Source organism: Arachis hypogaea, chromosome 3 (genome assembly GCF_003086295.3).
Source record: "Arachis hypogaea cultivar Tifrunner chromosome 3, arahy.Tifrunner.gnm2.J5K5, whole genome shotgun sequence".
In the NCBI taxonomy this organism is placed as follows: domain Eukaryota; kingdom Viridiplantae; phylum Streptophyta; class Magnoliopsida; order Fabales; family Fabaceae; genus Arachis; species Arachis hypogaea.
Window position 1 is genome coordinate 9,559,595 of NC_092038.1, and position 12,439 is coordinate 9,572,033.

General features: G+C 28.0%; 1 protein-coding gene across 1 annotated transcript; it reads left to right on the forward strand.

The window, feature by feature from the left end:
* Nucleotides 1–7,069: 7,069 nt before the first annotated feature.
* Nucleotides 7,070–9,694, forward strand: LOC112789376 (cytokinin dehydrogenase 6). Its single transcript, XM_025831235.3, has 4 exons — nucleotides 7,070–8,112; nucleotides 8,436–8,830; nucleotides 8,930–9,192; nucleotides 9,359–9,694. Exons 1-4 carry the CDS (start codon nucleotides 7,473–7,475, stop codon nucleotides 9,678–9,680), a joined length of 1,620 nt encoding a protein of 539 aa, XP_025687020.1. The 5' UTR covers nucleotides 7,070–7,472; the 3' UTR covers nucleotides 9,681–9,694.
* The last annotated feature ends 2,745 nt before the right edge of the window (nucleotides 9,695–12,439 follow it).

Consider the following 12,439-nt stretch of genomic DNA (forward strand, 5'->3'; position numbering starts at 1 on the left):
TGTTAAATCATGTAACATTTGTGTAAAAAAAAAAAGAAATTAAAAAATTTTGCCTTTCTGGCCGCCCATTGATTGTTAAATATGACAATTGTTGATTATTGTTTCATAATCTTGAGATTTTTCACTGCCCAAAAGGGGATTCTGCTCTCCACAATCCAAGCATCAATCCCCCACTTATAGGCCCCATTATGTGCCTATCATTCACTATACGTCTTATGGAGTATTCCCACATCATTATTATTACTCTCCCTATAACAATAATTTCTCTCTTTATGTTCTCTTTAATTTCTTTTTACTATCATTATTTTAACTTAATTTATTCATTAATGTCTTCATGATGTCTATATCATTTTTTTATAATGTTTTACTATATTAGTGATTAATTCGTTCGTTACTGTACTAATTTATAAGCACTTTTAATAAATATGATAATTGATTCGCAATTTAAAATTCTCTCTATTACATTTGATTTTAAGAATAGAATAAGACAAACATTAAGAACAAGAGATAAAAGATAAAAACATAAAAAATATTATTTTTGTATTTTATTTGATGATAAATTAAAATAAATTATAAAAATTTAATTTATTTTTATTTTTTATTTAAAAAATTTAAAAAAATATAATAATAAAAATATAATTATAAAAAATAAAAAATATAAAAATAAAAAATAAATTATATATTTTATTAATGTCTCAATATTCTTTCTATCAGGATAAACAAAAAATACATAAAATTATTATTTCTTAACATAATATTTTTGTCTATATCTTATCTGTAAAACACATCAATATCTCATCAAAAAACAAATACAGTCTTAATGTTTAAGATGAAATTTAGAAAATAAGTCGGTTATGATCAGCTACACTTGTCGAGTTAAATTATTCTATAAAAGCAAAGTCATCATAAGTATAGGATTAGGTTTTCCACCACCACCAAGACTATGTCAATAGTGTTCACATTTTCACACTAGAGAGGGGGATACCATACATGCATAGGCCAATGATAACTCTGTGTTGTGTAAGTCAAAATTCTAACAACAATATCAATTTATTATTACAATGGCAAGCAAAGAAGATTTAAAGATGAAGTTTTGATTGGAAACATGTGCATGAACATTATATTGAGGTGCCATACCAAGCCCTTTATCTATCTTAATATAAAAACGCGGCAATGATAATGTTAATTACTTACTTTTTCATCATTTCATGATCCTGTGTCATGCATTTTATTATTTCATACAAAATTCAATAGATTCTGTATATACATAAACCCTACAACTCTTCATTAAACTCGCTCTACCCTACAATATGGAATGATATTAATAAACAAATTAAAGAAGGTATATGTTACCAACTAACCATATTCTTTTAACTATGCAATTTAGTAATAACTATACGTTAAGAATATACTTTTCAAGACGAGAAATGAAAAAATAATTAAAAATGATGAGTTCTAAGAACTTAAGAAATAACACACACGATGGCATTTTATAATACTGTGTTGATGACATTGTATTTAGACCGAATAAACTACAGTTATTTTTACATGAAATTAATAGTTGAGAATTATTAAGATAATAATTTAATTAAATATATTAAATTATATAACATTTTTCAACTAGCAGTTTTACATAAGGAAAAGTATGAGAAGTTAATAAAATATTTATACAATATGTACAATGGAGGTTTATAGAATATTAGAGATATAATCATTAGTGTTACATTTTCCCATCAGCTGAAGCTTTTGGGATGAGTGGTATCATGACATAGTATTAAAGTGCTAAATCCGAAAGGTTAAGAGTTCGATTCTTGGTAAACCCCAAAATTAGTTTAATTTTTCGGGAAGATATTTATTATCCTTAATACTCGGATGGTTATTCTAGATAGTATGGAGGATGTTCATACTGATAATTTTCTATTAAGAAAAACAAAGCTCAATTGAAGAAAAAAATTGTTAAAAAATGTATTTTTTTAGAGTTTAATTTAATTTTAATATATATATATATATAATATAAAATATTTTATACAATTATATCTATTTTATTTTTAGATAACTATTTATATAATTAATATAAAAAATATTATTTTTATTGATATAATATTATATTATTAAATATACATATAAAATTATTTTACGATGTATCAAAGCTAAATTTATTTTTAAAAACTATACAAGGTGGTGAAATATAAGTAATATCAAATTTAAAAATAAAAAATTAAAAATACTAACTTAAAAAAATAAATTACCATTTGTATTTATGAAAAATATAAACGTTGACAAATATATTCATATAAGAATAAAATGATAATTGTATCTTTCGTGTGCTAAGAATATCCTAACAGATTAATTGTGTAACCAACATCTGAATACTTTTGACACACGAAAATCATCTTCCATAATTATAATTATCATTTTATTTTTATATGATATATTTATAACATCTGTATCTTTTATAAATACAAATGATAATTTATTCAACTTGAAACAACACTCATAACTATGTAACTAACCTAATAATATCTTTTAATGAATGGACACGCCAACCATAGATAATAAAAAGATAAAGAAAGATAATGTTTATGTTTTTAACTCAATAAGACGTGAGACATTATTGATTGTATGTATAACCTATGGTCCATTGCCCCTTGGGTTATATCGTTATTTTCCCATAGAAAACAAGGAATAGGTTTTTCCAATACATATAAGATTATAAAAGCATTTTCAATTTTCACCAATATCAAATGAAATGACAAATTGATTTGGCCGTTATGGGATAAAGATGCTACCCTATGAAGCTGCAAAATCTTTCATTGGACATGGTTGTAGTTGGCAATGGATCAAGAATAGCTAGGGTCATGACTCAGACAGTATAGTGAAAGTACTATCGTTAAAAAAAGGTTGAAATTCTTATAAACACTTACTGACACATCCTATCTTATCCTATAGGAATACAACCACGTGCTATGCTTTGTTTTAATTTTCTAACTATTATTTATGATAATATCTCATCAGATTTACTTGACTCTTCTATTTTAACTAACTTCCAATGTAATTTTTGTAGGGTGTTATTAATTTAGATTCTAAAATATTAAATTCCAACAGTTTAAAATCATAAATAATTGATTAAACTATAATTGTGAAATATATTTTTAAAATAAATGAAAAGTCGTGTTCAAGTGTTATATTTTTCACAAATCTAAAATTTATTGAAGGATTGTATCTTCTTAAAAGTATTTTTTTTATAAATTTAGTCATAAAATATGTGTCTATAAATAAAATAATCTGAATGATAAATAAATAAATGATAAGAATCTACCATAATTTTTAGATTTTTTATTTTCTCTATTTCAACACTTATTTTATGTGCAAAATAAAATATTAGAAAATATTATTTTGTAATATTTGGTATAAATCTTTTTTGTATGAGTATTAAAAAAAAACTATTTTTATTTTATCTTATAAGAAACTCGTCGGTAACGTATTTGTACACTTTAATTTGGATTGGTGGGTGATGAGTTAAGTAAAAAAAAAAGTATGTATATATAACACACCTTTATAGGTTATGTACTATTTCCTTTCACAAATAATCTTCCTTTTGCAGGATCTATATCTTTATCCCAAATATTCACAATCAAGTTCTCACCATGTTTAGGCTTAAAAACATCAAGGAAATAACAGCTTCGGCAACAATTAAGGATATAACTTTAGAACTTTGTCAAATTGAAAACATTTTATGATAGAAATTTTATGAGATTAACAAAAAAAATATACTTTCATTTTTTTTCACAATATAAAAAGTCCCATATGTATTTACTATGTTGAAAACTCAGTGGAAGTCGACTACCCGAGAGCCGTTAGATAATTTGACCGACTCTCAGATATCAACTTCACATGAAGTCGATTTCATCTAGTTTTTCATCATTTACTATACTAAAGTCTTAAAGGGAAGATCACTGGATTTAAGGATGACGAAGTAGGGTAATGATAACTATATATACACCGGATATATTTTCAATGGCATGGTTGGCAGCACAAAAAAATTATGAGACAAATTGAAGGAAAAATAGATGTATGGTTGAGAACGCAACATATAAATTTTTTGTTAGAATGGTTTAGAATTGTTGCATAAAATTTTAGTTTGATTGAAACCACGGACACTGACTATACATTGATCCTTTAACAAAAGGATTTGTTAGGCTATCATAGAGAGTTCTCGATTATCGAAAAGATTTCGAAGAGAAATTAGATAAGAGAATATAAAATAAAAAGACATCATATTTAATTAAAATTTTAAGATAGTAAATTATAATTAACAAAATTAATAAGAAATTTGATGTTTGAAACATTAATAAGAATGTGACAAAAATTCATACATGTTAAATGATCAGCAATAATAGTAAAAAGCCAAATCATCATATTATATTAAAGTCTTGAGTTTAATACGACAAAAAAAAAAAAACATAATTAGAGTAACAGGAAGTACCTAAAAGATTTATCTATTCCAAGGTAAATAGTAATTCGAACCATAAAAAAAAGGAAAGCTTGAACTTTATTCTTAATAAACCCATAGTAAGCATATAATTGCAATTTATTGGACACTTTTGACAGAGTATACCTATATGATTATGGAGTGAAGCCAATCTTGGAATTAAAGGTTTATTCTTAAAACACTCATAAACAGATACACATTACATGACCATGCTATATTAAATTTAAACGTGTCACATTAAATATAACATTTAATAATATTGTGATTTTATGTGTAATCAACGTAGTTTGTTTATATGAGTTAAATGAATACAAATTAAATTTGTCTACCATTTTAATTAGAACAAGTGACCACTAATTAATGAAAGTATAAGATTTTCGGGATGATATAAAGTTGAGAAATTTTAAAAATAGTGGGTGATTGTGTGAATGTGTGATATATGTTCAAAATGAATGAAAAGTCATATTTAAAATATTACACCTCTTTATAAGATTGTAACTTACTGAAAGATTATATCTCCTCAAAGGTTCCTTCGTGAATGTATTCATGGAATATGTGCTTGTAAGTAGGATAATTAGAATGAGAAACATATGTTAAGAATCCATCACAATTTTCAAATTTTCTATCTTCTCATCAATTTTTATACTTTTTAAAGATTGAGAATATTCTATAAAATATTATTGATATAAGACGTGGTTGTATGAGTACAAAACTAAAATCAAAGTAATTTTCATTGTATCTTATAAAAAATTTACGGCAATCCATTTGCACACATTAAAATTAAGAAAAATGTGTGTAGCACAAGTTTTAAAGGGTGTGTTATTTTCGTTTTTACTTTTTTTTTTAGGTTTTGTATCATTATTTTCATTTTTATTCCAAATATTCATTATTTTCATTTCTATTCCAAATATTCACAATCCAATATCTCAAAATTAAATAACAATAATAAATTATAATTTATTTGAAATTTTTTAAAAAATAAATTAATTTTATTACCCATAATATTAATATCTTTTAGAGATAATATCTAGTTTGGTCCTTAAAATTTTTAATATTTATTAAAATAGTTTTTAATTTTTTTTAAGTTAGAGTAAAATTTAAATATGAGACTTCTAGATAAGAATGGAAAAATTATACCATTTGAGTTATAACTAATTGATAAAATAGTCTCTGACTTTCAAAAATGATTAAATTAGTACTTCAATTTATAAATAGTAAATTTTTGTCGTTTCTAATTCAACTACCATTAACACAATGTTAATATGAAACGTTAGCAGGTATAAATTTTTTTTTAACTTTTTTATAATTAATTGTGGGTATTTTAATCCTTCAAGAATGAATATTATTTTCTTATTGATGTCACTCATGATCATGTACTCTTAAATTATAGTCATAATGAACCACTTTTTTTGTTAATATAAAAAATAAAATAATAAACAGGAAGTGTTTTAAATGTGAATTTAGGGTTACTTTTATTATAATAATAGAACATAGATATGTAATATCGGTGTATAAAATTCTGCAAATTGTCTTTACTCAAAAATAGCATTTCAATGAAAATGGAAGTGTACCTGTAAAAAATTTCAATGCTCAAGTATAATAGTATAAGAAGTATGATAAAATCATATATGAATATATTGCAAATTATGGGACGAAGCTAGCATAGTTTTAAAAGCAGAGTTGAAATTTAGCATAAAATTGCATATAATATGAAATTTGATGAAGATATAGAGTATAGGGAAGAAAATGAGATCAAAGTTGTGGTAGAGTTAGGTACAAAAGATTTGATACAGCAGAAAGAAGAGTATATTGTACTAAAAGCAGAGGTGTTTGATTAATTTGTCTGAAGCTAGTATTTTGCAATTGCCACTCTTCTCAGCATATATAGGACCATACATAGCCCAATCAATGGCCAAGAGGGCATAGTCCCAATCCAATTAAATGAAAACATTCACGTGTCACATGGGACCAACATAAACCACAACCCCACCCAACTTGTTTGGAATATAATCCAATTCTTCTCTTCCTCCTAGTCCTTCTCATCCAATCTCATTCTAGGATTCGCGATGTTTACCTCTCCCAAACCAAATTCACTCAACTCAATTTGATGGTTGAATTAAATTGTTATCTAACAATTTTCAATTATGAACTTCTAATTACACTTGAATTTCTACCTTAGTTGTTACGGCAGACTATTGAAACATTATTCTATCACAAATTCTTAAGTACTAAGAGAAATCAACTCAAAACTAATGTAAATTACGAATAGAAATTTAAGAATTTGGATTGGATATCAAAATTGTAATCAAAGAAAGGCTTAATTTTGTGATTGGAATTGAATAATGTCCTATGTATAGGGTACAGGAATGAGGAATAGTTATAAGAGTTTGTAAGAACCATGATATGCACTGTAACAAAAAGAAAGGACTGATTTCTAAATCGGGAAAAGCATATCCTTAAATGAACTAATGAATAGCAACTTGGGAACACATGTCGTTGAGATTATTATTGGAATAATATTACTATTCTGTGTGGTTACTACTGTTCAAGATTACTCAGATCTCTCTCCTTTACTTTGCTTTTCCATATATATGATCCCTTAGGCTTAGCTTCTTAGCAATAGCACCAAATTAAAAACGGTAGAAAGAAAGAAAGAATCCAGAAGCAAGTAAAAAAGAAAAAAAAAAAAGAAGAAAAAAGAATCTCAAAACTCTTTAATTTAGTTTCCAAAGTAGACAGTCTTCATACGCATTCTCTCCAATGAGTGAATAAGAGTTGACTCAGCCACCATCACCACTTCACAAAAAACCTCTTTAAATTCACCTCCAAACCTTAACTTCAACCCTCACTCCCTCACTTTTTTTCTTCTTCTTCTTCTTCTTCTTCTAATCCCTTTTCCTTTGAACAACAACAACTACCAAAGTTTCTATATATTCTTTCCTTCAACTCTAACTAGTAATAAACAAACATAGAAAAGAAAATGAATATTATTGCGTTCCTTAGAAGCTTCACAATCTTGTTCCTTAGTTGTGTAACCATTATCACTAGGTTTGATTGGTGCTTTTCAAGCATCACAACTTCTTCTTTTTCTTTGAATGCAGTTGGTGGTGGACACTTCAGTTTTGATGAAACTAGCCTCAGAAATGCAGCTAAAGACTTTGGAAACAGGTTCCAATACCAACCAATAGCAGTTATGAATCCAGAATCAGTTTCTGACATTGCCAACACCATCAAGCATGTGTGGCTCATGGGACCCACTTCTCACCTAACTGTTGCCGCAAGAGGCCATGCCCACTCTCTCCAAGGTCAGGCTCAAGCTCCCAATGGAATTGTCATCAACATGGAATCTCTTAAGCTACCTGGAATGCACCTACATCTAGGAGCAGATTCAGATTCAGATTCAGATTCTGATTCTGATTCTCCTTATGTTGATGTTTCCGGTGGTGAGTTGTGGATAAACATCTTGCATGAGACTCTTAGGTTTGGTTTAACACCGAGATCATGGACAGACTATTTACATCTTACCGTCGGCGGCACGCTCTCCAATGCCGGCGTAAGCGGCCAGGCGTTCCGCCACGGTCCTCAGATCAGTAATGTTCAGCAACTTGAGATTGTTACAGGTTTGTAGATTGGTTAGTTCTCGTTGCATTGTAATTAATAGTAAAAAAAAAAAAACCGTTGAATATTGCTGCATCCGCGATACTTTTAAGTCTTGTCTTGTTAAGACAGCAGTATTGCGGCTGCAACCAAAATTCAACTGTCAAGAGAAAAGAAGAATCAAATTTTATAACCACCACAACAACTAACGTTTTTGTCTCTATAGAAACTTTCTCATGCTTCTTTTAAGATTTCTTGTTTTGTTGATTACTTGACCTCGGGGACAAGCAAGATTTTTTATTTTATTTTATTTTAATTTTATATATTCTTTTCTGTTTTGGTGCAGGAACAGGGCAAGTGGTAAACTGCTCCAAGGATGAGAATGGTGAACTGTTTCACAGTGTGTTAGGGGGTCTTGGGCAGTTTGGCATTATAACAAGGGCAAGAATTTTACTTGAACCAGCACCTACCATGGTGAAATGGATCAGAGTGTTGTATTCAGATTTCACAGCATTCACAAGAGACCAAGAGAAACTGATATCTTCAGAGAACAATAATGCATTTGATTACATTGAAGGTTTTGTGATAATAAACAGAACTGGTCTCCTAAATAATTGGAGATCAACCTTTAATCCTCAAGATCCAATTCAAGCTAATCAGTTCAAGTCAGATGGAAGAACCCTCTTCTGCCTAGAATTAGCCAAGTATTTCAATCCACAAGATATCGATTTCGTAAACGAGGTGAGGTGACTACAAATGTAATCAAAATTTAAAACCAGTAGTTGAAACATATGAACTCACTAACACTAATAATGTGTTTGATTTTGTTTGTTAATGTAGGAAGTTGAGAAGCATTTGTCTTATCTGCACTATATTGAATCAACACTGTTCCTAACGGAAGTAACATATGTAGAGTTCTTAGACAGAGTGCATGTATCAGAGTTGAAGCTGCGTTCAAAAGGGTTGTGGGATGTTCCACACCCATGGCTCAATCTCTTTGTACCAAGAAGCAATATACACAAGTTTGCAGAAGTTGTCTTTGGGAATATCCTAACTGAAACCAGCAATGGCCCTGTCCTTATCTATCCAGTAAATAAATCAAAGTAATCAATCAATCAATCAATCCTTCGATACTAATTTACTAGACTGCGTCTGTATTTCGCCATTCTGTAACAGAAAGGCAGAATTCAAACGCTATCTAATAAAAGAAAATGAATAATAGTAAAAGAAGATATTAATAATAAAAATAATGTTGTTGTTGGTGTGTAGGTGGGACAATAGAAGCTCAGTTGTGACACCAGATGAAGAAGTGTTTTACTTAGTGGGAATTTTAGCATCTGCAGTGGGAGATTCAAGTGGAAATGATGGGATAGAGCACATAGAAGGTGAGAACAGAAGGATATTGGAGTACTGTGAAAGAAACAATCTTGGAGTGAAGCAGTACTTGCCCCACTATAACACACAGGAGGAATGGAAGGCCCACTTTGGTCCAAAGTGGGAGTCTTTTCTGCAAAGAAAATCTGTTTATGACCCTTTGGCTATTCTGGCTCCAGGCCAAAGAATATTTCAAAAAGCAATAAACTTCTCATGACCACATTATTATTATTTATCATCATAATATATATAATATAATATGAATAGGAAAAGACCTTCATCATGGCATTATGTGAACAAAATTGACTACACTGCTGCTGACTGCTGAGTGTAGCACCAAGACACCATTGTCCGGCTCAGATTTGGTCAACATATATAAGGTGTCAAATATTAATTCCAACACATCAATTGCTATAGGGCCTTCCATACAAATTTTATTATCAGAATATCAGCCACATTCAATGTACATATCAAACTTCTTTGCTTATGACATCAATTCACCAATTTGGTCTCCAAAACTGTAACTGTCATTTACTTTAGTGTCTAAAATTACATATATTTTTAGCTCATTTCAATTTTATTGCCATGCAATATTAAATTATGTATTACCAATTTTTATAATAATATTAAACCATGATGTAATTGGTTCATCATTAAACGTTCTATATTAAGTATGATGTGTTATATTCTTTGTCAATCAAAAATAAATATGAGCTCTGAATTTCTTCTATTTCATATCAATCACTCAAATTTAGAATTAAAGCTACAAAATTTAAAGAGTTACACTCTTTACTTTTTTCGAAATATATTAGTATTTGTCAATATAATTACAGAACATGATAATAGCATCTTAATATTTGATTGGCCAAAAGCTAAAAGAAGTTCTAAAATAGAATAAATTTGTGATTTTTGAAGCAAAGTAAGCCTAAAATGGAAAAAGATGTATTAAAAGCAAGGATAGCATAAAATGGAGCAATATCTTACAATTGAAGAAAAATCTATGATAATGTGTCAGAATTAGAATTAGATTAGAGAGACTCAATAATGGGGGGCTTATAGTCCATTTCTATTACACACTAACTGAAAGACACATCAGCAAGTGAAAGCTGCATCTCAACTTCACCACTTGTGGATTTCTGAATTCTGGTTTTGACACCACCACTCACCAGACAATACCACCAAAAACACAAAGCTTTCCACGTTAGATGAGACCACAATGAATATATCATCTCATAAAGACTTTCTTCTTCTATTGGCATCAAAGTTGAAACCACCACTCAACAAAGATGTACTCAAAATATAATCTTTTTCAGTTACAAAATAAGAAAGCAAGGAAACTACTTTCCAAGGAGCACAATGCACAAATTAAAGGACTCTTTTCATTTAATTTGCTAGAGTCCCCAAAAGGTGGACCTATACCTACCCTTGATATACTTTAGGGAAAGTTGAAGATAAATGATGAATTGCATGTTGCACATGTGCCCTATGAAGATCTACCATCATCATGCATGCTAATCCTAAATCCTAATCATGGTAGTAAAAATATTTCCTATGGTTGTGATTTTCACCCATAAGCATAAAGAGAGATGGTGTCATATGGTGCATGTGTTGTTCTGTGTTTATATTGAAATTCAAGTTAGATTTAGAAATGTTAATTGTGTTAACAGAGATAGATATAAAACTCCATTGAATTATGCAGCTGTGTTTGGAAGAGAAATTGAGATTGAGATTAAAAGATACAATAAAGAAGAGTCAATAAATATACAAGATTAAATTATATTTTAGTATCATATTTAGTTTAAGATAATATAGATATAAAATAAAAATATTTAATAAAATATATTTAATTATTAAAAAAATATTATTAAAATTTTAGTCTATTTTTTCATGAAATTACAGTAAAACTTTTTAAAAATACTAATTAAAAAGACTAAATTTTGTGTCACAAAACTAAAAATTTTAGTTTTAATATCTGGTCATTAAATATAAAATTGAATCTTAATTTTTTAATCCCTATTCAAATCTTTTAAAACAAACACTACCTACATGTCCTCACTTAATATTTGGTAGACTCCACTCTTAGTGATAATTAAATATAAATCCGTATCCGATAAAATAAAGAGTGCAATGCTATGTGATTTATTGTTAGAATAATAAATAAATTTTGTTTTTGCTTTTATAAAAAAATGTATTTTATTTTAATATTTTAATAAAATATAATTAATCTAATTGGCATGTTTTTATTCCAACTATTCATTTAAACCTAACAAAATAAATATTCAATATCTATTTAGTTAATAAAAAATGTAGTATTTTTTATTGGTAGAAATTCAAATGCAATTAGAAGTTATTAATTGAAAACAGTTATATAATAATTTACTTAAATTTATTAAATTATTTAATAATATTTTAATTATTAAATTTACATAAAATTAAATGCATTTGAATTTTTATTTTTTTATTTAATAAAAATATTTAAGGATAAGAACTTTTTGTCTTGATTTTTGAACACCCATTTTTATTTTCCCTTACTTTTGTCGCACCTAATTTTTTAGTGGGTTGCTGCTTTTTTTTCCTGCTCAAAAGGTCTGCAGTTTCATAGTATCTATTTTCTACAAAAATATTATTTTGACTATGGGCCTATTCTCGCCATATCGGCCCAAATAATAACTTGTAATTAAGGTACAAAAACTCAAAATTCAATTTTGGTTTATTTCAACCATGGGCCGAATGTGATATTTACAAAATTAAATCCATTTTCATCAGAATTTTTTTATTTAAATTAACAAAATATAATATTTATTAAAATGTATAACGTGTAGATAAATTACGATTTTAAATACCCATTACACATTCTGGGTATACAGGCCAATAAATATTAAGTACACAACCTGAGAACTGTGTACCCGAGATATGACATAGTTAAAAAAAAATACAATTACACTTGGGATGTCTATAATATGTGAATGTATACTT

What these genes read in the sequence shown, in the direction of transcription:
- LOC112789376 (XM_025831235.3), top strand. Translation starts at nt 7,473, where the DNA reads ATGAATATTATTGCGTTCCTTAGAAGCTTCACAATCTTGTTCCTTAGT. An exon ending in GCAACTTGAGATTGTTACAG is followed by an intron (nt 8,113 to 8,435) that starts GTTTGTAGATTG and finishes GTTTTGGTGCAG; the next exon opens with GAACAGGGCAAGTGGTAAAC. An exon ending in ATATCGATTTCGTAAACGAG is followed by an intron (nt 8,831 to 8,929) that starts GTGAGGTGACTA and finishes TTGTTAATGTAG; the next exon opens with GAAGTTGAGAAGCATTTGTC.